General features: G+C 37.3%; 1 protein-coding gene across 3 annotated transcripts; it reads left to right on the top strand.

Annotated features, from left to right (window-relative positions):
- Window positions 1–113: 113 nt before the first annotated feature.
- On the top strand, window positions 114–26,474 carry LOC115629130 (plastin-2). Of its 3 annotated transcripts, XM_030525471.1 has the most exons (6): window positions 17,194–17,306; window positions 17,698–17,883; window positions 21,435–22,545; window positions 23,976–24,254; window positions 24,337–24,590; window positions 25,814–26,474. In XM_030525471.1, exons 2-6 carry the CDS (start codon window positions 17,806–17,808, stop codon window positions 26,018–26,020), a joined length of 1,929 nt encoding a protein of 642 aa, XP_030381331.1. In that variant the 5' UTR covers window positions 17,194–17,306; window positions 17,698–17,805; the 3' UTR covers window positions 26,021–26,474. The 3 variants fall into 3 exon arrangements, with proteins under 3 accessions (XP_030381332.1, XP_030381331.1, XP_030381330.1); XM_030525472.1 differs by lacking the exons at window positions 17,194–17,306; window positions 17,698–17,883 and adding an exon at window positions 114–959; XM_030525470.1 differs by lacking the exon at window positions 17,194–17,306 and having other exon boundaries at window positions 17,508–17,883.
- The last annotated feature ends 70 nt before the right edge of the window (window positions 26,475–26,544 follow it).

Below are 26,544 nucleotides of genomic sequence, written 5' to 3'. Positions count from 1 at the left end.
AATACTGAAACCTTGTAGGTATTTTTTAGGTTTTAATAACTAAATACAATACTCATTTAGAGCTGAGCTGCATTTGCGGGTCGTTGTCGCGGTTTGATCAACAATTATACTTATTTACAGTCGTTGCTGTTCACACATATGTAAATAACGAAGACGCAAACACGACAACCGGTTAACAGTACCGCCTAACATTAACGTATAAATTAATGTAACTTCATTTAGAGCGTTTAAGCTGGTCTTGAAATACCAACGTGTCTAAATCGTATACATATACATACATACATATATAAGTAAAGAAAACGATTTTTTATCTTAAATCAATTCTTACTCTTATATGCTAAGTACAACAACAACAACAGTGTGTTTTCCGAAGTTGTATATATTCATGTGTTTTGTGGCTTCACAAAGCGGCAATAACAATCGCAGCATTGTAGAAAAAAGTATCACAACAATAAAAGCAATAAAAACCGTGAAGAAAGTGTCGCCTTAGTAGAAGTTGCTTCGCTGCCAGCAGACCACAAGACAAAGTCAGCGCCAACTCCCCCCTGCTAACAAACGAACTCACCACCAAGCAGCGGCAGAAGAAGACTGTAGCCGCCCCACGACGCGCCGAAAACAACAAATACAATAACCACACGCACGCAACGCGTTTTATTTGCAGTTTTTTTTTGTACAAACACAATAACAACAATAACGGTAGACGAGCGCAATAAAGTGAAATTGCTCAGTTTATAATTTATTTAAATAATAACCAATCAAACAATAAGAAGAATAACAATTAAGAAAGTGCGTCCAGCGGCAAAAAACAAAAAAAAAACGAACAAAAACAACAACAAAACAAACAACAACGGCCGCCAACAACAATAAAACAAGCACACAACAAAATGGCATTTCTAAACAAATTTGCAAAAAGTTTATCCATTGATGAAAAGGCTGAGATAAAAGAGAAATTTACAGAAGTAAGTAAAAGTGGAAAATTCAATAAACAAAATAGTTCCTGCTAAATCGATAATTGCATGTTCATAGTACAGATGTGCGAGTATGTACTGTATGCTAAGATTATTAAAATTAAATAGCAATTGCATGAGTCACGCCGCCGCTGGCAGTCACAGTCGAGATGGAACTGCGTAATGCCGGTGCATGTGGGCGCGCATTCAGGAAAGCTAACGTCGCAGCTTTGTCGACAATGGCCTTCAATACACACACACCTGCAAAGATACCACCAACCCCCACCTTCATCGGCATCGGAGACCAGTGTTTTACCCTGTTCCTGCCACTACTACTGACTAACGGTAAAGGCGTAGAGTGGGGCAAGCATGCGACTGTGCATATATGTACTTGTATGTATCTACATACATACATACATACATCATACATATGTACGTATGTCAGAGTATGCGCACGGTAAAAAGGCGAAAACAAGTTCCCTGGGTGGTGGCCACGCCAAAGTGTCTCGGTGTGCGTGCACTCGCAATCACATGCAACACCACTCGCACCAGCAGCGCAGCGCAGCGTCTGCACAAAAACGCATGCGCTGCATCGTGTTCCTTGGGGGTGCGACTGCGGACTGGCTATCGACGCGCCCGTCGACGCTGACGCATAAACTGCTTGTGTATTTCTGTGAGCTGCTGCGTTTGGCGCTTCTTACAGCTCAGTCTTCTGACACTGCTTCTGCGTTATGTGCCCAATGAGTAATCAAATAACCTTAAAGGCAAAACAGCAGTAACGGACGCTTCTTTCACTTCATAAGAATTTCGTATGAAATTCGCAAAAATAACACATACATATGAACATATGTATGCTACTACTACATACATATTTGAAAAAGTGTGCAGATATATATGTATATATGTACATACATACATACATATAAATGCTTTTAGCAGTATGACAACAACGGCACGTTAAGCCTGAGACAAAAACTGGTTTCAGCTTAAAAAAGAAAATCACAGACACACACACACACACACACACACACACAGGCATAAGCATTAAAAAACTACGACTCAGCAAGCTGAAAGCTGTGAGTGTGCGTCTGCAACAACATCCAACGTTGGTGCTGATGTTTTTGCCGCGCCGTCTCTCGTTCTCATTTGGTTCAAGGGGCAATAACAACAATTATTCAAAACCATTGAGAGTTCAATTTTTATACCCTTTGCACACATGTATGTATGTATGTGCATACATACATATCTATCTGGTATGTAGTTAAATTGTACATATGTGTGCAAGTACGTCTGCATGTGCATACTTACATACTTATGTATGTACATATGTAAATATTAATACGTGCGTTCGATTGGTGTTTAACAGTTATTCATGTCTTGCTTGTTTTCGTGAATTGTTTTTCACTGTAAGCACTGTCATTGTATTGGAACAATAGTACATGTTCATGTTCTAGCTTTTTCGTCTTCGCCTGTGCACACACATATGCATATACATACATACATACACAAATATGCATAGATAATGTTAATAAGTGGTACATGCAGCAAACAATGTTGCATGACCTGTAACCCCACTAGTAGTAACAATAGCAACGACAATATTATTTCTAGGAAACACCAGCCAAGAACAGCTCAACATTCTTTAAAGATATTGTTTCAATAGGAACACTGGATTGATTTATTTATCAATTAGAAAGGTGTATGATTATACCATGTATCCAAAGAATAATTCGGTATACAACAATCTCGGGAAGTGACCAAACTTCTTATAGTTCATAGGCCCTCATCAAGGAAGTTGGTTCATCTCTGTATTGCACACAAAAACCATAGACAGACAACGTATGCAAGTTATCCAAAACGTTTGTATCCTGATAATGATACAACAGCTAAAACAATTTCATATTTTTATTTTTGAACATTGTCTTCTTCTAAGTCAACAAACTTCTTCCAACGATACTCCCACCTCTGATAAAAATGTCTTTCCCCTAAGCACAACTTTCAGCTTAGCGAATAAAAAGAAGTCCTTTTGGGGCTAGGTCCGAAGAGTAAGGATGATATGTGGAAGATCAAGTTAAGTTCGCTTGGTTGATCCGTGAACATCCCACTAAAGGCGGACGGCCTAAGTACTTAATTTACTTTACAGTTGGTATACCAGGGGCTCCTGAATGTTAATATGGGACAGTTGTATTCGAATCGAACTTTAAAAAAAATGAGTGCATTTGAGAAGGAGGGTCGTTCCAGAAGTCTCTGTTCCGATAATTGAATATTGAAGTTATCAGTCAAGATTCTCGTAATCTTCGATCCATTATACTCGTTCTATTTGAGAATTTAGCATTCTGCTATCGCCAAAATTCAGTTCCATTTCCGATTTTAAATACTATTTTCTCAGGCCCCGCTTTACTCTCTTAATAGTCTTCAGACAGTGCTCTGGTTGCTCCAACGCTGCTAGCTGCTATTGTTCGACAGTCGTGAACAGTTGGGCGACTTTAGCATTAAAATGCATGGCAAGCGAAACAATTTTAAGCACACAAGGATCAACAATGAACCACATATAGTATGTTGACACAGCACGTGGATCCACCACTCCCCTCTGGGTAGTTTGAGGATCCATATTCTGTAGGCATTGTAATCGCAGATGTGGGCGTCCATTGTCAAGTCAAAATCAATAGTACAATACTGAAAGAGAACCGCCACTTGGAACGTAGCTTTTGTTATTGATGCTTTAGCAGCATTGGTGTCGTTGTTGATTTTATTAATCGGTAGCGTGTACAGGCGTCGAGATAATTTAATACCATGCTTTCAATAAATGACTAATTCTGCTGCCAGCTTCTTTATTTAGCCTTTAGGCTAGTTCCGCATTCAATTGTTGTCTGATTTACCTTGCCTTAGCTTGACACGGCTTGCTGTTTGTTTTTGTAAGCCTTAACAAAACAATGTTGCCACATGCATATACAGGGGTGTTGTTCTAGAGATTTCGGCTTCAGTTGTTTTGGACTTAATTTTTTAAACTTCGACCTAATAGGCTCTATAATATACCTAATATACCCATTAGGATTGTGCAAAGTATGCAAAGAAGGAGGCATCTCCGACACAATAAGGGGTATATATTCATAATCCGCATGGCGTGACGAATCGATCAGTCCGTCTGGATGAAAACCTGGATTTCGGAAACTTGGTTTATATAGACGCTCCTGGTTCCAACTTTGAAGAAAAATCGACTATATACCAAATTGGTTCGTCACATCATGCGAATTATTTATATGCCTATAAAATGGGCCTTCTCCTGTCGTGATATTTTTTCGCTAATGTATTTCTTATGGTCATGGATAGAATTTGAAATAGAGGTAGAATACAAATTTTTATTTACATAGCTTTGGAATTGTGTTGCCTATGGATTAGGGGAGACGACATACACTCCAATACTGTATTGCTCTCGTTATTCCTGGAACTTTATGCCACAATTGTGCTATTACATGTGCCAATTCTGACGGAACTTATAGCCATGATGTAAACAGAGAAACAAACCCAATGCAAATTAATGGAATCAAAAAGGATATGTTGCGAACATACATTTATTGTTTAATTATTGGTATTTAATACTATTTATTTTAAAAGCCTAAATAAAATGGATGAAATAAAATTAGTTACAAGTGGGTACAGGGTTGTAAGCTTCGGGCTCACGAAACTCTAGCAGTCTGCTCTAGTTACCCGTCGGTTACAGGGTATACAAATAACAAGCTGAACAGAAATATGGTAATCAGAGGTTGATTTATTGGAAGTACCAAGAGGTTTTTAAAATAAAAATGCAACCGCTAAGACAATACATGTACGAGCAAGCGTGCCTCATTAAAGTTGAATCACTTCAGGGGCAAGTGTTTCATAGCGACACTTGACTGTATGGAATTGTGCACAAAGCAGTGCTTTTGTTTTTTGTCTGCTGCGTGGGAGTGTCAGCGTTAATTGCGGCAAAGCCTCGCATTTTAAGTGCCCATACTCAAAAATATTTTTATGGTTTATCAGGAGGAGTGTGTAGGCTGCTTGCATGTTGCAAACGAACGATACATAAGACGAATGAAGGAGACAACGTAGGAGCTGCCATATACTTGTAATTTATTTCTCCGATGGCCGCGCTCTTTATTTGTTAGCTGTCCCGCTTTGCCTCTGGTGATAATCGTTGGGAAGGAGGAGTTGGGGGGTAGGAAGAAGCCGATAGCGATGCCACTGTACACGTACATGCAACAATATGCAGGCAACATTAAGCGGCGCATAAATGTGCTCATTCACACACAACAAACATTGTTGTTGTCGTTGTTGCTTGACTTTTTTATCACCGCCACTGCCGTTCGCCGTCGCTTTCAAGTGCAATTGAAGCGCAGCCGGCAGCAGCTTATGCACTTAAAATTACTTACACACATTCAGATAGATACATGGATATACATATATAAGTACATTCATATGTATGTATGTGCTGGTACTTTACATTTCCATAAATCGCCTCTCTTTTCGTCTGTATTTGATTTGTCTTAACTGTGCGCTTATTGCAAATATTTTACTAATATAACAGGCAGAGGGAAGTATCTCCGACCCCATCGAGTTAACGAGTATATGTATGTAAATATGTTCTTAATCAGCATAATGAGACAAAGCGATCTAGACATCTGTATGAGCGCCTGTATTTAATCCAAAACGAGTTTGTTTTTCTTCCCGTTTATTCCCGACTATTTTACCATTAACATTTTAACCATTAACCACTCGCCGTATTCCCCGTATTCATATGGCACCGTGCGACTTCTACCTTTTCGGAGAAATGCATTTGCCCATGAAAGGAAAGCGTTATGCAGACGTAGAGGCCATTCAAAAGGCTTGCACCGGTATACTAGCGGCCATACCGGCCAACGAGCTAAAACACTCGTTCGACATGCTTTTGGATCGTGCAAAAAGCTGTATTGAAGCAGAAGGAGACTATTTTGAATAAAATAAATTTATTTTGCCGAAGAAACCATTTGTTCTGTTTTTTTTTAAAGTCCTGTTTACTTTGGAACACACCTTGTATGTCATACACTTATAGCCCGGCCTGTTACATACTTTGCACAAACCTAATATATCCTAATATATCCCCAAGGGTACATGGTATAGAAAAAAGAAAGAGTAACAGAGAATGCGTTGCACACAAAGACCAGTTTGTGCCGCAGTAAATGGTCATACTACTATATGTATGTATGTTCGAAAATATTCACAATAGAGCCGTGAATGAATGAATAAATGAATGTGAATATGTTTTTGAATTAAATAGCAAACGCGGATTTGTCCAGTATTATGGACAGATGTGACATACGCATTTACGTGTGTATACAATTTTGTTTTATTGTTTTATTAGTCAATGTCCTTCGGGCGAAGCAATTTAAACTTCTTCGTTTTTTATTATTTTGCGTTCGCATATCAATGTCCTCGTTACGAGTGTGGATTCGAAATTGAATGATTTTAATACGCATACGTACATGTGTACATATGAATATGTACATACTATATGTATGTATGTATAGTATACATGTATGTGTGTGTTCGTGAAAGTGTGGTGCGTACGTGTGGGCTGAGTTTTTTGAACTTTTGCCAGTTGCCTTTGTAGGTTGTTAATATCTTGTATGTATAGAACAAGAATTGCGACTCATTTAACATTTATTCATTGTTTTTTTGTATGTGTGTATGAATATTCACTTAACAGCTTGACATGTTTATAAAACAAACACAGGGGGAAGGCAAATGAGTGTTTTACCGGTTTATTTTCGATAAGTGCTCAGGCGCAACGGTCTGTTATCATCCGCTCTTATGTGTGCGTTTGGTATTTCATTAATTTTATTTAATTTTCTGCAAATTTGTCGTAATGAAGTGGTGCCTCCCACGGCTACATTTTCACACCCATCCATTCACACGTGTATCTACGCACTCATACAACAGCATGTCACGTGCTGCTTCTATTGTGGAGTTGTCTCGCACTGGCTGAAGCGTAAAAACTAACATCCACACATACATACATACACACATATGTATGTAGACACGAGTACAAACACACAGAAACCAAACATTTACGCCTTTCAAATAAAAGTACTTTATGCTTCTACTCGTACATATATACTTGTACAATGTTTGCCACCTGTTTTCTTATTGGCCACTTGCTGTTATTGTTATTAACATTCGGCAAGCGGTGGTCATGTTAATTAACAGTGGTATGTTAATGGGCAGAGGGGTACTTATCTTGCTCTAACTGAAATAACTGTTTGATTTTGAAAAACACGCGTGCAATGCTTAATACCCTATTTGTTGTAATACTTACAATCCGGTCATGCAATCCCTTTGGTGGAGAAATTGAGGACAATAACGGGAATGTTCTCGCCACTGTACTTATACCAACTTACTAGCCTTTATTGAAGGCTATAGCTTCGAAACCTGCACCAAAACACCACAAAAAACAGACAGCCCAAGGTCGCTAGAAAAAAAACCTCCCACAACTTGTTTTATTAACCAGGATACTTTCCATTGTCATCGTAATGTGTATACTATTCATGTATATTTTACCAGCAAAGCGAGACATAATCCTACTTGCGTATTATGTACGACAAAAAAAATTTGCAATTAAAAAGAGCAACGATTGCCACACGACAAGCTCATTAGTATTTGATTCATATAAAAAAAACTGTTCAGGCTCACACTATAAGTGGACATCCACCGAAATATGTATGTTGGCTTTCGCGCCTCCTTAGGCCACCTAATGTGCTAATAATAGAACGAGTTATTATTTGGGTTTTCCAGATTAAACTTTTCGTCGCTTAATCGATATTTTACCACTCATCCTGCCCACATTTCCATGACTCTGCAAAACTCAATCTTGTCGACTTACTTGTATGTATGTATGTCTGGGTATTAACTCGGATTTGGACAAACACGCATAGATACAATTCCTATGTAAATGTGCAGCTATACAGCCTTTACGTGACTTCGAATAATCGATACAACAAATTCTTGTAATCTTACAACTTTGTTTAAATTTCTATAATTATTCTACACATATGTAAAGAGTACATATTTCAAAGTTTAGCTTCTCCACTTGGTTCTATCATTAATTTTTTTAATTTCTATAACTATTGTACACATAGGTACAGAGTATTTTAAAGTCGGGCATCCGACTTTAGCTTTTGTTGTTGTTTTGTCTGTGCTTATTGCTAAATTCTACACAATTATCGTTGAGCTAACCTATCATAACAATAGAAGTATGGAAATAAATATGATTAAGTACTGTGTGAATACTGCCAACGGAACAGCGAAAAAAAAGGCAAAGAAAGAATGCTCTACAGATATTTTCACATACAAGTAATGTCAAAACATTGATTCATTCGTTATCTGGCATTATTCTATTTAATTGTAAATTATGACTCATAGCCTGTGTGTGGATCTGCAACTGCTACTTGTAAGTCATTTTGCGAACAACCCTTATGCTAATTATCAACTTTTGAGGTGTGTGTGTGTGGTCAGACTGTCTGTCTATTGAGTAGCCTCTGTGGCTGACTCATGCTAAACTATGTTTGTCTGTATGTACATATGTATAGTATGTAGTACTTATACATACATATGACAAATATGCGTATCATATTTCATAAAATGTAATCAGTGTGAACCATGCCTTAAAGTAAAACCCGAAAGCCCTGTACTTGCGCGTATGGACACACACCCACACTTTTATAGTATAGATAATAACTGGTTATATGTACATAGATATGCGTGTGTGTGTGTGTGTGTACGTTTTATATTGTGTTGTCCGGTCTGTTTGTAAATCGACCGGCGGATATGTGTCACTACTGATTATACAATTTACTCAACTTTATGTCGACTGAACGCCCGATTCTTGTTGCTGGAAATATTGCAAATTTCTACATAACAATTTACAACACACACAACAAACAGTTGAATATGTTTTACGTGCCACAAATTTTAATTGACACGACGACGGCGACGGCGACGATGACGACGGCGATGATGACAACGACAACAACTCATTGATATGTTTTCACTTGTCACCCAACAAAAATGTCATTAACTAAAACGAAAATATTGGAAATTTGCCAAGTGTGTTTCAATATCAATGACTAATACTTAACTTGAGACTTGTTTTACCCTGAACGCAAAGGGTAAAAGAGTATACTAAATTAGTGCGAATGTATGTAACATGCAGAAGGCGGTGTGGAAGACCTCCAAATCTATATACATACTCGTATATTCCTGGTCAGTATGAGAAGATGAGTCAATATAGAACTGTCCATCTGTCCGTCTGTATAAACGAAAGGATCTTAGAAAGTGCAGTACCCAACTTGATATATTGATTCTTCTAAGTCCGAGAAAGGACAAGTTTGTCCCCGGAATAGATAATTTCCCATAACTCTGGTAAGTGCCTATGTCTCCTGATGTCAATTTTGAATGGACTAATTGCCACGAATGTAATCTCTGTCCATGCTCTGTCCATACATATTAAGTTCATCAAATCAACAATTTAACGAAAGACTGATCGTCATCTCGTGTTCCTATTCTGGTGACGGAAAAATGGCGCTCTTTTTGAACAAGCTGCAGTCAAACTAATCTGCAAAAGTAACCTTACTTTTTTGCGTTGTCTTCCGGGCTCTACAAATAGTTAATAATCGTCAGTTTTACATAGTTAACAACCAAAGTAGAGTGTAATTAAGATATGCATAATACAACAACGTAAGTGATATAACCGCAATCATGTTCCTATTCAAGTGACGAGCAGTGTACTATGTACATATGTATCTTTGAATATAGAGACATGTACATACATATCTTCCACCGCACTGTTAATTAACATGTTCCAAATGTTGTTGACTCACGTTTTCCAATTCATTCGACGGCGTGGTATTGAGGTAATGTTGTTATTGTTGTCGAGGTCGCTTGACAGCAACAAAAATAACAACAGCATCAACAGCCGCGACAGCAAACTGCATTAACTTTAGACATATGGAATAAAGTAAAGTTGTTCTTGTTGTTGTGTATGGAAACAATTAATGCGGGGCAAATAGGCAACAGGCAGGGTTCGTGACAGTCATGTGGAATTCGAAATTTGTAAGTGAACTGAACTGGTCTGGTTTGGTTCCAACGAAAACGAAAAACCGGTTCAACGAAAGTGAAACTGCCAAAATGAAAAACTACTTTTATACAAATAGGCACATAAGACTTGCTTGGGTTTTCAACTAATTTGTTATTACAAATACCTGTATACAACTATATACCTATAGTATACGTATATGTATAGAAATGTGCAAATACGTTTTTTCTTATGTGACAATGAACCGGGAGGAGCACAAATAAATGTGAGAAAAAATATGCTGGCTGGTCGGCTGTTTCGGCCAACTATTATCTCGGAATTTCATACTTCAGTCGATCGTGAGGCAGTCAGTTGCAGTTGCAGTCACAGTCACTGTTACAGCACTTACGTCATCATCGATTATAGAAATGATTGGTCGTGTCACGACTACAGATTGTTTGGAAACGCCGTTATAAAGCAAATCATACAGCGGGCACCACATGCCTATTCAATTGCAAATTGCTAAAAAATATTGAGCTATTTAGTATGAAATATGAATATTTCCTTCCTATGTATACTATATATACTATACTATACAAATTCTATAGGGCTTAGGTTAATGTGCCCAGAACACACAGGGCAGACATAGTTCCCTTGGCACGAGACCTTATCACTGGCATTGCTTGTTGTTTCATCCACGCCACAAAATTAAAAAAAAGAAGAGTTATATTAGGTTTCTACAAAGTGAAAATGTAACAGACAAAAGGAGGCGTGGCAGAGTCCACAAAGTACATAAGTCGAGTCGGTGTTTTTAATTAATTGAATTGTGGTGATTCGCTTTCATCGTCATTTCCAGCTGCTCCTTTTTCGCTCATCTGTACCCAAAGGGTACAAGGGTATATTAGTTTTGTGAGAGTGTACATGGAACACACAGAAGGAGGCGTGATAGACCCCACAAAGTATATATATTCTTGATCAGCATGACAAGCCAAGTCGATATAGCAATGTCCGTCTGTCTGTCCGTCTGTCTGTCTGTATGAACGCAAGGATCTCAGAAAGTATAAGAGCTAGAACAACCAAACTTGGTATACAGATTCTCCTGAGCCCGAGAAAGGACGAGTTTATTCATTTTTCCCGATGCACCCCCACTCCCCCCTAAAATTTGGTAGACACATCCAGTTAGTAATTATATATCCGTATACCAAGTTTCATTATGATAGGTTGATCAGAAAGAAAGTTATAGCCATATAACCAGGCCCAATGCACACATATGTACAAGTACACCAACACGAATAGACACGATTCTGATGTAAATGTAAATGTGTGTATGCATGGAATTAATTTAATTTAATTAATTAATTTAATTCCTTTTTTGTGGGGTGGCAAAGGGTATTTAAAAGTAGAGCCTGCGCGACTTTAGCATTCCTTTCTTGTTTTGTTTTCAATTTATAATTTTATTTATTTACGAATGAAACACTCACAAACAGAGTAAAAAGTAACTGTAAAACAAATGAAAATGAGTAGAAATAAGCCAGAAAACGAAGGTTGATCGCGTTGAGGAATCGGCACGAAACTTCACAGGTGCACCCATTGGACTATTTTTAATATTGCCACAAAATTTGATCAAAATCGGCAGAGCGATTTCGGAGCCTATAGGGAGTGTACATACATACATACATACTTCCACTTATATATATATATATATACATATATATATATATATATATATATATATATATATATATATATATATATATATATATATATATATATAGGTACAGAGTATTTCAAAGCCGGGGCACACGACTTTAGATTCTCCATTTGATTTTGCAATTTTTGCGAAATTACTTTAATTAAATCTATTAACACACTATTTTTAGGCACAAATTATCTTTAAAAAGGTTGAATACTACATAAATAGCAAGTACCCTCCCTTGAAAAAAGTGAACCAGGTTTTTTCTCGCTTGTACTTTGCGTTCAAATACTGTCCCAATTGTCACAGTTCACATTTTATGTTTTTTGTTGTGCTATTTCCCGCTAATGTTGCATCTTTCAGTTATCGTTGCATATTTGTATCCATAAGATACTCCTTCTTTTGTGATATAGTCGTAATTAGGCTTCCTCCGTCTTCCATTGCTAATTAGTCTAGTTGTAGAAACCGGATAAATAAGCAAACCAAGCACTGCTGCCAACGAACATCGTCTGCAATAAACTTCCCTAAAGCGGCAATGCAATGAACAGGAACAACAGCAATAACACGAACGAAAGTACCCAACAATAAAATATTTATAAGTATACATATAAGTATTTATCATAATTGAATTATATTGCTGTGCTGTCATTTTCTTTCTGTTTCATTTGAGCCATGTTTGCAAAAAGACGATAAGCACGCTTAGCGGAAAGCCCTACCAAAGAGCTGAGATATTAACATTTCTTTAACCCACATGAGACATTAACAATCAACTCAACTATTTCGTGTACTTAATACACAATCGCGGCATTATGTGACTATAGTGCATTGCAAATTTTGTTTGCTTAGCCGAATCACGCAAATATACTTACATACATATGCACATATACCATGGAGGGCAGTCCATGTATACAAGTATATATTACATATGTATATGATATTATATTATACCTATGTCATGCACTGAGGAATTGACGTTTTCAAAAAGAAATTTATTGATTGCGAATTTTTATGTAACTAATAGAAAATAGATAGTTTATGGATTTGTTAGTTTATTTAGTCCGATATACTTGTATGTATATTTAACTTGATATTAGCATTCTACTCGTTTAAATTGAAATATTTTGTAGCTTAAAGTGATGGAATGTCTGCATACACTTTGTGTTCCCGAGAGTTTGTAATTTGCATCATTAAAATTTTGCACATTGAATGTAGTTCATATTATTATCAATTCAATCAATCGTAAATGAGTGTTATGGCTCATTCCGTTACATACTCGTAATTGCATTTCGTTGCCCCCTTTCACAACACACTACTTGATTATTTAAAACTGTACTCCGAATGGCTGCTAGAACCAAACACAAAGATTGTACAAGTATGTAAATATATATATATATATATATATATATATATATATATATATATATATATATATATATATATATATCTATCCGTGCTTATCTATCTATCCGTATGCCTGTGTCCATTTGTCTGTCCTCTATATGTGTCTCAACAATTGGACCGATTGTTATAAGTTTATTACAATATTTTTCATATCGCTCCCGCAAGCTAGATAAATTATAGTATTTGATTTGCGAAAAGTGCGAAGTACCATACCCCTATAATAGAAAAATAAAATTGGTCATTACTAGGTAATTATTTGTCGCACACGTATGAAATCCGGTAGCTACATATGTACTTGTATATGTAAAAGAATAATGTTTATACATTAATTGAATAGAGTGGACCATCCCAACACCCTAGAGACAAACAAGATAGAACGCTACAGTCGAGCAAGCCCGACAGTAAAATAGCCTGTACTCTCCACAAAAAAGAAAAATTAAAAAAAAAATTTAAAAAAAAAAAATTAAATTATTAAAAAAAATTAATGAATTAATTAATTAAATTAAATTAGAATATATGTTTATGTTTAGTTTTAACAGCATACATTTACATCACGTACCTATGCGTGTTTATATGCGTGTATGTATGCAGCACAAAGTTGAACCAAAGCAGCAACAACAACAACAGCTGCGGGCAGCGCTGCCGACAGAGCTGCAGGCAGCGCATGAGCAGCGATTTTACTTATAGCTATAACTTTCTTCAGAATTGACCTATCATGATGAAATTTGGCGCACGGACACATTAGTACTAACTGGATGTACCTACCAAAATTGATTTCAAAATTCCGAGAATTACGGAAGTTATAAGAAAAAACACGAATTGCGGGGGAGTGGGGGGGGTGCATCGAAAAAAACTCAAACTCGTACTTTCTCGGTCTTAGGAGAATATGGAAACCAAGTTTGGTTATTCTAGCTCTTATACTTTCTGAGATCCTTGCGTTCATACGGACAGACGGACAGACAGACGGACAGACGGACGGACGGACAAGGCTATATCGACTCGGCTTCTCATCCTGATCAAGAATATATATACTTTGTGGGGTCTGCCACGCCTCCTTCTGTGTGTTACATACATGCGCACAAAACTAGTATAGCCTTTCACCCTTTGGGTACAGGCTATAAAAACTGTGCACACACATGCCTTATATGTGTACGCAGCACAAGTGTATTTTTTAAAACAATTCCTGCTTCTCCCACTCCCAACTCCCGTAACATTTCAGAATTTTCCTCCTTCTCAGCACTCCCCTGCAATTAGTGATTTTCCATAACTCCCGTAATTATTGGAATTTTTCAATCAAATTTGTCAAATAACCCCAGTTAATGATTATGGGTCCGTATGCTAAATTTCAATCATAAGTCAATTTGAAAGGAATTTATAGCTATAAATGTAATCTCTGCCCAAGTTCTGCCCGCTGCTATTGTTGTTGCTGCTTTGGCCAACTTTGTACTGCACATGCTCACACACAGAAAGAGGCTATATTAGTTTTGTACGAATGTATGTAACACACAGAAGGCGGCGTGGCAGACCCACAAGACAAGTCGATAAAGCCATGTCCGTCTGTCTGTCTGTTCGTCTGTATGAACGCAAGGATCTCAGAAGTTACAGGAGCTAGAATTACCAATCTTGGTATCTAGGTTCCCCCAAGCCCTAGGCAGATCAAGTTTGTTCATTTGTTCCGATGCACCCCCCTCTCCCCCGCTATTAGTAATTTTGCACAACTCTCGGAATTCTTGAAATTTTGAACTCAAATTTGGTAATTATATCCCGTTAGTAATTATGTGTCCGTTCATCGTGATAGATCAATTATGAAGAAAGTTATAGCCATACATTTAATCTCTGCCAAGCTGCCCGCAGCTGTTGATGTTGTAGCTGCTCTGATATAACTACAAGTATGTACTGCAAACACGCATAGACACGATCTTGATGTAAATCTATGCTGTTGAAATTGTAATTAAATTTTTTTAATTCATTTTTTTTTTGTAGGGTACAGGGTATTTTAGAGTTGAGCCCGCTCGACTTTAGTATTCCTTTCTTGTTTTTTTTTTTTTATTGATTGGCCACACTATGGCATTCTGACATCTTATCTCTACATAAAGCTTTAAATATTTCCACTTTTGTATCGCACACAAATTTATGATCAACAAAAAAGACAAAAACAAGGTATTTGTACATAATTCACTGACTGATATAATGACTATTAAAAAACTAATTACATACGTTTTAGTAGCGTGTTTCGCTTATCATTCTCCCTCAGTTTTCGCTCATGCTTACTTCATGGGTAATATTACCAATAGTACTTGCGGTACTTGAGCTGAGTAAGTGGGTTGCGACCATAGGATTGATTTAGTATACTGTAGTATACTACTTATGTACATATACGTACACTCAGGAGCTTCAATGTGTAATATTTACAGCTGATGTGAAGAGAAAGAGTTGTCAGCTATAAAGTAGGATGAAACCGTTATTATTTATACCTTAGCAATTATTAACCATATGTATACTTACTTTTGTACTCCCGACAAATATAACATAACTGGCAATTTTTAAATGTAAAAGCAAAAGTACTTAAACATAAAATATAAATTCTTAATCGGTAGAGCAGTGCAATACAGGTGCGCCAATTTTTAATATTCTTATCATTATGATTTATAAGGCGTCGTACCACAATGAAAACGAGAGTATCCATTTTACCCTTTAAGTGTGGCATGTATTTTCTACAAATTGTTGTTGTTTTTGTTTATATGCAATGCTAAAAGCTATTAAATGATCTGATATCATCATAACCCGCACCTATCCACATACTATATGTATGTACCTATTGTCGTATCTTTATTGATCTTGAAGGCGCTTTAGAGCTCGACAACCCTATTACACTGCTCAATAGTCGCGTAATCTGATATAGTTAGCCGATATTGTCGCCACTAGGTTTACTGAATTGAATCGCATTTATGTGCATGCATACATACAAGTATATACGTACATATGTATGTTTGTATGTGGAACAATGTGTCGTTGATATTGCCAATGAGTTGTGGGTTGGCAGGCTTATCAGTCACCACCCATGACATACCTAGCTCCGTACATACATACATAGATAAATACATACATATATATATGTATATATGTCAGCCGACTGCTTCAATGTCACAAAAAACCCGATGGAGTGCTCTCATATGACTTGCGATCGATTTTGTCACCAATATAACAATGTATGCTGACGATATGTGTACATATATACGTAGGTATGTAAGGCACATACATACATACATATATGTATGTACGTGCACTTATGTACATACAAACAAATTCACATGCATAAGTCGAATAAAAAACTTTTGATTTTGTGCAATTTCTAGGGTTTGAGCCAGTTGCCACGTTTGCAGCTGCGAATGCTGCAATCCCTACATACATATGTATGTACATATGTACAAGTACATACACATATGCGAGTATAAGTAAATATGTACGAGTATGTATGTGTGTACATATGTGTGTTTGTGAAATTTAATTTGGTTTTTAAGTAAATTTCTTGGCCCATTAGCAGCGCAAGTGTTTTTCCAATTCTGGCAGGAAAACAAATCATGCCGATTAACCAGCTGAAAATAAATGAAGCAATCGGAGCAATCGCTGAGTGGTCTGACTAAACTTAAAGACATGACTAAGTACAAATATGCAGGCGGTACTTGGACAATGTGTTCCCAAAACTGGCCTCAAAGGCGCCCCACAAACAAATTCGCAGACCAGTCAGCATTATGGCGCCCATGTGCTCACGTTTAGGTAGCAACTGCTGATAAGAATTCTCAGTTCGATTTGTGTGGCACCGAGCACTTCAATACTATACATATACATATGTACATATGTACATATAGTACATATCTATGTTTGCATGTGTTTGTGTATGCGGGAGTACTCGTTAGGTACGAATGGGTTCTAGGTTCCGATAAAAGAAAATCCACGGAGTAGCCGTCATTGGTTTTGTATGGTTTGCGGTAATACACCTCATATATAGGGCGTACTAGGCCAGGCGCTCATTTAGTTTAGTTCGCCCAGCGTTTGAGTAAAGGCGCTGCATTCGTGTCCTATACATATATACATACATACATACATACGTAACACTCCTTTAGATTTCTTCAACGCTCCTGACAAACTCACGCGCGCGGTTTCTCGTTATCCATAGCTTGTAAGTTCTTATCTTGCTTGCTCTACTCTCTCAGGCGCGCGCGTTCTCTCCCTCTCTCTCTCTCTCTCTCTCTCTCTCTCTCGTTTCTTGTTATCGTGCGCACCTCCATATTCCACCTGTGGCTTCGCAAACAAACGGTACATGCTTTGAAAATCTAACGGTTCACTCGCTGAAGGTTTTTCTTGCTGTGCACACGCTTTTTCTATTTCTTTCCACAACTACTCCTAGTTCCTTTCCCGATCCGATCCGCTCCGATCGCGCTTGCCGAGAGTGTGTGCGTGTTCCAATTGTTGTGTTGTTTGTTGTTGTGTTGTTTTCACGCGCCATCCCGCCCGTCCGATCGAAACTTAAATATTTTATATATTTTGCCTGTTGTTGTTCTTCTCTTTAGTTTGGCGTGTGTGCTAAGTATTAACAAGAAATTAAGCGCCTAAATAATTACACAAGTCTTTGTTGTTTCGTGGGACACGCAAGAGAATCGCAAACAAAAAACACAAAAATGTCTGATATGATCAACATAGAGCAGCATCAAACAATTGAGGAGTTTAAGCTGAATTTGGAGGAGCTTTTGCCCAATGTAGGTGCCAACTTAAAATCTTTACATATGTACATACATACATTTATAAGTATGCGTACACACATTACAAGAAATTTGTAATTTTATAATTATTGCTCATACCACTCTGCACTGACGTAATCATTAGCTTTTTGTCGTTGTGTTGTTAATGGTTTTTTGTTCGATAACATACATACACATACCCAAAACATACATACATATGCACATACTCGTATCTACATGGCTCATAATTTGCATTCGTAATTAATTCCAGATAGGGCAGTCATTCTTTCAATGTGGTTACATGTATGTACATATGTACATATGTATGTATGCACAGGCATCCTTAGATATAGTTATGTGCATTTATACATATACATATGTATATAAATCTACAGAAATCATTTGCAAAATACCAATATCATTTTAAAGGAACATTTCTTTCTTCGCGCTAATTAGAATGAAAGCATAAATCCATAAACAGATTTATATGTACATATGTACATACTCGTTTCTACATACATACATATGTACATATGTAAGTTCAAGCTATTTCGTACAGTTTTCGAATATTAAATCGCTAACGCCAATCAACTTCTACTATTTATTTACCACCTGCCTCTCTTTTCTCCTAGACTGTATAATTTAATAACAGATATGCATACTCGTATGTTTGTATGCATGTATGTATGTATGTAGCTTTAGTTGAGGCCTCAACAACTCAACTACAACACCTTTTCAGATTGCCGCACCCACTTGACCAAAAAGTATATACACATACATATGTATATTAATACACACCAATAAATAAAAAATGACTTCCGTTAACTGTCAATCGCTATCAGGTGTTTTGGTCATATGTTGCCAATTTTGATGATGTTTGTCCTAATCAATTTATTCGCGAGCCGCTTCCATCAATAGCAAAGTTCATTCGCATTCTTTACATACAAACGAATACACATACGAGTATGTACATACATATGCACCTATGTATATCCGTAGGTCCCGAATAAAATACATATATGGAATGTACTAGTATATGTAATGTGAACGTAATCTGGCTGCTATTTTCGATTTTGTTGCCATTTTAGCAGTTACTTTATCTTATCGACACGAAATGAACCAACGACCGAACGAGACACCAATACCTTACAATCTATATGCCTGTGTGTCGTATACAAATATGTACCTATGTATGTACATACACACACGTCCATATACTATACATACGGTATAAGTGTGTACCGCCGTCTGATGGAAATTTCTCATTGGAACTTTGCGTTCGCTCGTTGTGATGTACAACATGCATTTGAACCTGGCATCCATTCGTACATCTGCAGTTTAACAAATTTAATCAAATTAGAAAAAAAGGAACAAACTCCATCTGCCTAGGGCTTATGGGAACCTTGATATCTTGCTGAGATCCTTGCGCTCATACTGACAGACGGACGGATCGACTCGTCTTGTCATACTGATCAATAATACATATACTTTTACGGGTCTGCCACGCATCCTTATGTGTGTTACATACATTCGCACTAAACTAGTACACCTTATTCTGTTTTTACACGGTAGATTGCTTCCAGAAAAAGTCGTGTAAAAAATGCATTACCCTTTGGGTACAGGGTATAATGATCGAACTTGATCAAAATATACTAATTATATGTATAGGCAGAAAACTAATTGAACGATGTCTCTCCTATTAGTCGTGTGTCCCATAATCATGGTAATCAATTTTCGAAATGAAGTCGTTTGTTCCTTCATATTAAGATTCTTGACTTGGCGCGCGGAAAACTCAATCATTTGAAATTAAAGATTATGTCTCCCTATTTCCTTGTAATTTGGAATCTTACAAAAAGTACATAGCCATTCGCGAATGTCCTGAATTCACATTAAAAAGTAATACGAATGTAATTAAGAATTTGAGAGTTTTTTAATGTTGTTTAAAAATATAGAATCCAAAACTTATCAAGAAGAGGTATTTTTCTCTATCGTTTTCAAACGATGGTTTTTAAACAGCTGTCGCAATGAAGAATGCAAAAAAGCAAAGAATTTTCAAGATATAAAAACAGAACCTGTAGTAACAGCCGCATACCGTGCTTTGTGTATGTATCGGACTACACATACACTTTGTCCAATTAATATAGAGTATAACGACTATACAAAGAGACCGTTATCGTATAGTGCCCGACGACCGCACCTATACGCTGCTTATCGGGGAAAAATGAAAAACATCGCATATTTCTGATTTGGGTGGCAGATTTGGCCCATTTTGTGGCATAATTGGCCATAATTCAAATGAATTTTTATGTGCGGTGGTTGATAGCTTGCTCTTACCTTGGCACAACTTTTTCGCTGATAGTCGTCAATTGACGCATGAAACTTCATTATACGATACCCAAGTAATCGATGGAAACTTGGCATATGGCTTGTGCTTGTGCATTGTATATACTTACTTGTACATATACACGTACATACACATATCGTACGTTGTAAGATACATATGTATCTATCCTATACGCGCACGCACATAATACAGTGTAGTATAAGCTAAATCGTTGGTCGATTAATACGAGATGGTGGAGTGGGGTGTTGTGGAATGGCTTCCCTGTCATTCAGATACGTAGCGGCGGCTGTTTAGCATTTTGGCATTCGAAGTGATTTCCGAAGGTCAGTATTGATGAGTGTGATGATTCACAGATGACTAACTGACTGATTGACTTAACCCGACTGATCTTGTGCCCACATCATGCTGGCCTAAAAATAGAAAATGCAAATTTTCCTGAGAGTAGCCCCATGGATATTTTAGTACGCATACGCGCACACCTTCCGTATCTGTATGTGCTTACGAGTGTCTACTATACGTGTACATACGAGTATTTCTATTTTGGCAACAACAAGAAAGCAACAATTGTCATGCTATTATTGGTAACGAAGGGGCTGACAAATGTACCAGAGTTGGATCAGCATACAAGTAACATTCGAGAAGACACCAAACACTAAGTTTGTCTCATCAAAGGATATTAAGACGAGGGAGAAAGCTAGCAAGCGGGGTGGCTAGTTCTAGCCTCAACCGCTTCAACCCCTTCACTTTACGAAACCTATTGTTATTATATTTAATTATTATAGCGAAATAATGTTGCTCCAGTTTTACGCCCAGTTTGTTTGGGCACAGGATATTTCACGGTCTTCATTCTACATTCCAAAATAAATATACTTACACATTTATTCTGTGCTCTGTTTGCCGGTTGATTTCTATCGTCAAAAGTATAGTAAATACATTGGGGTCTTTCACGCCTACTTGTGGACTTCGTCCTTGAGTCTGATGTGAAAAATGATCATTATTAAGGCAATCTCTGGGTGTACCTTTGACTATAGTTGCAAGCTCTTTGAACTCATTTCATCTTATAAACTCATGGTATTTAAATGTCTTGAATGAACTGCAATATCTTATAAGTAGTGGTACTTTTTTCATAAATATCTAAAATGAAAATAATTTATTAATAGGGAAAGTGAACCGGTTTTATTTCTAAAATCATAAATAACAAGTTTTTTGTTGTTATATATTGCAGTTGGATTCCAACAAGGATGGATTCATCGACCTTCACGAGCTCAAGGATGCCCTCAATCAGGTTGGGTTCAAGTTGGCCGGCTATCAAGTGCGTGAAATGATCGACGAATTTAAGAGCAAACAACGCACCGCCCATCAGGGCAAACTTAATTTGGATGAATTCGAAACCTTGTGCTTGGACCTAAAATCTAAAGATGTGGCAAGTACATTTAAGACGGTCGTCTCGAAAAAGGAGAATCTTGAGACGCTGGGCGGCATGTCGAGCATCTCTTCGGAGGGCACCACGCATTCGGTACGACTGGAGGAGCAGCTGGCCTTCTCTGACTGGATCAATTCGAATCTTGGTCATGACAAAGATTTGCTACATTTGCTGCCCATCGATAGCGAGGGGAAGGGCCTATATCCATCGATTAAGGATGGCATCCTACTGTGCAAAATCATCAACCACTCCTGCCCCGACACAATTGATGAACGCGCCATTAACAAGAAGAACCTGACAGTCTATCGCGAGTTCGAGAACCTGACGCTGGCGCTGGTCTCCTCGCAAGCTATTGGGTGCAATATTGTGAATATTGATGCCCACGATCTGGCCAAGGGAAAGCCGCATTTAGTGCTGGGCTTGCTCTGGCAAATCATCCGCATTGGTCTGTTCAGCCACATCACTTTAGACAGCTGCCCAGGACTTGCGGGTCTGTTATTCGACAACGAGCGTCTGGAGGACTTGATGAAAATGTCCCCGGAGGCCATATTGTTACGCTGGGTCAATCATCATCTGGAGCGGGCGGGTATTTCGCGTCGCTGCACAAATTTCCAATCGGACATTGTCGATTCAGAGATATATTCGCATCTGCTGAAACAAATTGCGGGTAACGATGCAAATGTCAATTTAGATGCCCTGCGTGAGACAGATATGACACAGCGGGCAGAAATTATGTTGCAACAGGCGGCTAAATTGAACTGCCGCAGCTTCCTGACGGCCCAGGATGTTGTCAATGGCGTGTACAAATTAAACTTGGCCTTTGTGGCAAATCTGTTCAATAACCATCCTGGACTGGATAAACCTGAGCAAATTGAGGGACTCGAATCCATTGAGGAGACGCGCGAGGAGAAAAGTGAGTACTTTTAAAGTTATTTGGAACAGGGTTTTTTTTTGTCAAATGGGGGACTAGCACCCTAGGACAACAATAGAAAATATATTAAAATTGAGCTCCGAGCGTCCGACCATGAAACCACGTAGGAAGTCCAACCAAGAATCTTTTTTAATCTGCGCCAGAAATGCGCCGATTTAAGACTTGGAGTGTGCTTCTAATAATCATAGTTAGAAGTAAATCTACGTCGTATATAGTATACTATATTTATATTGTAGTGGCACTATATGCAACTAGCCCTCGCATAACACGACTACTTTTAATACGACCTCGGTCTAACACGATTAAAATTTGCTACATTTTCTCTTTTATTTCTTTTAACTCGCTGAAAACCTCGTTCTTACATGATAGAAGTTGAGAAATATTTAAAAAAGAAGCGTATTACTTTAACTCACTTTTTTGTTAGAATATGTCCCAGGACGTGCAATAAATACTAGCTACTTATATCTGAATGCATAATAAAAGTTAACACTTTTAAAACATAAGGATTTCGGATACAACTAAAACTGACTTCATCGATGTATTCAGTGCTGGAAAGAATATTCCTATTGGATTGAATTGTTGGTTTATTTTATCTATAAAAGAGCTTAAGGAGGCAAAGTTGAATGGATATTGGTAGAAATTTTGACCTGCGGTTGTTTACAATCACAAAACACTTTCTTTTTTTTGTGAAATGTTTAGCCCAAAAATGGGTTCTAACTAGATTATATGCCAAATTGAATGGTTTTTCAATTTTATATTAAGCTGCTTTAACATTTTTTACACTTAAAAATAGTTTCCGTTTTAATAAGATTTATCTGTTCGTGATAAATATTCAACCGTGGAGCAACATTTTGTAAATGTTTAACATTTTTAAATCTCTAAAACAGTGGAAAAAAATTAAACAGTAGAAATTTGTTTGCGCATTTGTCGAAATCTAGGAACGCAACCCCATATTTTGTATGGAGTCCATGTCTTGTTTCGCACAATTTCGCTTAATACGAGGTTTTCCCCGAGTTCGACGAGGGCCAATTATAGTATTATAGCATCAGAATCTTAATAAATGGATAGCTTAAGTCGAAATGCTGTAGATCTTGTTATAATCAATATCATGTACACCTAATTCTGTTTTTAACCGGTAGATTCGTTCCAGAAACAACCGTGTAAAAAACGACTTTGATCATATGCAAAAATAGGTGATTGGTTCCTTATATCTAAAGAAATATATATGAATTTTTAATTTTCAAACCGTGCTATATCAAAATCGTGTAAAAAAAGACCGTGTAAAAACAGAATTATGTTTAGATTCTTTTGAAACGGTGAAACGGTCACCTCGGACATCGTCCAGCATCATTAGATAATTAGATTATAGGCCTTATAAATGAATAACATGCTTCAACTCCTAACCTTCGCAGCGTATCGCAACTGGATGAACTCCATGGGTGTCTCACCGCACGTGAATTGGCTGTATTCGGACCTGGCCGACGGTCTGGTCATCTTTCAGCTTTTCGATGTCATCAAGCCGGGCATTGTGAATTGGAACCGTGTGCACAAGCGTTTTACACCTTTGCGCAAATTTATGGAGAAGCTTGAGAACTGCAACTATGCTGTTGATTTGGGCAAGCAGCTCAAATTCTCCCTGGTTGGCATTGCTGGTCAGGATCTCAATGATGGCAATGCGACATTGACTTTGGGTATGTGTTTCTTTTCTTATCGAGCCAAAAGAGGTCGAGCTTATCAGCTAATTTATTTCATTATTTTATATGAAACCCACAGCACTTATCTGGCAACTGATGCGCGCGTATACCTTATCCATACTCTCACGCCTGGCTAACACAGGTAATCCCATAATTGAGAAGGAAATTGTACAGTGGGTGAACACTCGGCTGTCTGATGCGGGCAAGCAGTCACAACTGCGCAACTTTAATGATCCAGCCATAGCCGATGGCAAAATTGTCATTGATCTGATCGATGCCATCAAGGAGGGCAGCATTAATTACGAGTTGGTGCGCACCAGCGGCACAGAAGAGGTAAGCACAATCGGTTTCAATCTAAAAATACAAACAAGTTCCATAAATGACACTCTACAGTTATACTTGTACATACTTATGTAGGTGTTATCGACCATACTGCAGTAATGAATACATATCCCATATAAGTACCATCGATGTAATGATTTTAAAGTAACGCTTAGAACAGCCCTTTGCAAGATACTTTCAAAACCGAGGCACATTATCCCACTCCACCAATAATTACAAAAAATCTTTCCTTTCTGGGTGTAAATCCTGTTTAATTTGTAGGTCATAATCGTGGCCTTTAAATCAGTGGCACCTTTTATTAAACACATTCAAACCTTTGGTTTTTCCACATCATTCGAAGATGCTTCGAAATCATACCAGAAATCATGTACAATGTTGCTTGTGCTTCTAAGAATTGGAAAAAGGGCCTGTAAAAAGAAAACTTCCAGTTGGCGGAATGAGATTTGTCCCCTTTTCAAATTTTTTAGACGTTTTTTGCGATTCAACAACTAACATAGCTGGCTCATATGGCATTCAAATATTTTTTCGGATTTAATTTTCAGTAAAAAACACTTATTTTACAGCATAATACCTGTTACTGCTTAAATCTAAAAGCATATTAAAATATTTGTGCGATTATTAAATAAATAAATGCCAGCGCTGCCGATTATTTTGGCAATTGCTTTGACTCTCTGCTGTGTATATGAAATTCACATAAATAGTATTGGGCGTATAATTCGTTATTATAGAGAATGGAACAACATTTTTGTCTAAGCGCGTACTACAAACCAAAATGTAAAATTAATAATTAATTTAAAGTAGTTTCCTTTCTGTCATGATTCAACTCGCGAACCTACAAAGGTACTGTTAGATCCCACACTTTAATTCCATGAAATGACTTTTTATTAAAATGCACACGCACTCGGTAATTATTTGCGATCTCTCGTGCCAACCAATTATCGTATACACCCATAAAGAGGCTTTTCAGAAGTTAGATTAATTTAAATGATTTCAAATGGAAGAAAAGTGAATTTAGAAGTGATATAAACTCTATCAATAGCACGCCTCCTTTTGGGTTGCTTCGATTACCTAATTAGAATATTTCTTCATTGAACATTCATGAGATTATAACGTACAATATAAATAATCTTGTACATGCTTTGCCATAAACTTAACAAATATACACTTGCATCAAATAAATATTTATCTCATCTACTTCGATTTTGTATTCGCAGGACAATTTGGCGAATGCCAAGTACGCCATCTCCATGGCGCGCAAAATTGGTGCCCGCGTCTACGCCCTGCCCGAGGACATTACCGAGGTCAAGCCGAAGATGGTTATGACTGTGTTTGCCTGTATGATGGCATTGGATTATGTGCCAAACATGGATAGTGTGGAGCAGCAGAATCAGAACAACCACAACAACAGCAACAGCAATTGATGAGGCCCTCATGTGGCACACAGCCGGAGCAGCGAAAACTCAATAATATGTATACATACAAGTATACACGTATATATTATTACAATGCATAACAATATTATTGAAAACAGAGGATAACTATGTAAACAAGAAGGCGTACATTGTATTTGCTTATTAATTAACTAACGTTTAAAAACCTACCGCGGCGCCCCAAACAATTATAACTACAAAAGCCAACAACAAAAACACGTGTAATGTCGCACTTAACATTTTGTCCTTCTGACACTTCTTAATTGTATTTTAATTTAATTTTTTTTCGTACTGTAATTAAGAATGAAAGCTGAATTGGAAGGAAGCAGCACATTCTGTGCCGTACATATTCTGTATTAGCTATATCTATATATTTATATATGTATTATATATACATGCATTTCTTTCGTAACCTTATTTTATAAATAACGGTTTGCTTTTTGTATAAGTGTTTTTTTTTTTTTTGAAGCAAAAACTTATTATACATAAATTGAAAGTGAAACGTGTGAAGAGTG

The sequence above is a fragment of the Scaptodrosophila lebanonensis genome, unplaced genomic scaffold, assembly GCF_003285725.1.
Source record: "Scaptodrosophila lebanonensis strain 11010-0011.00,11010-0021.00 unplaced genomic scaffold, SlebRS2 tig00000136-arrow-arrow-pilon, whole genome shotgun sequence".
NCBI classification, from domain to species: domain Eukaryota; kingdom Metazoa; phylum Arthropoda; class Insecta; order Diptera; family Drosophilidae; genus Scaptodrosophila; species Scaptodrosophila lebanonensis.
This window is presented reverse-complemented; position numbering and strand designations above follow the sequence as displayed.

Bases quoted from the DNA above. Each gene is read 5' to 3' on its own strand.
- LOC115629130 (XM_030525471.1), top strand. From the start codon at position 17,806: ATGTCTGATATGATCAACATAGAGCAGCATCAAACAATTGAGGAGTTT. The intron at 17,884-21,434 runs GTAGGTGCCAAC...TATATATTGCAG, and splicing joins TGGAGGAGCTTTTGCCCAAT to TTGGATTCCAACAAGGATGG. The intron at 22,546-23,975 runs GTGAGTACTTTT...TAACCTTCGCAG, and splicing joins GGAGACGCGCGAGGAGAAAA to CGTATCGCAACTGGATGAAC.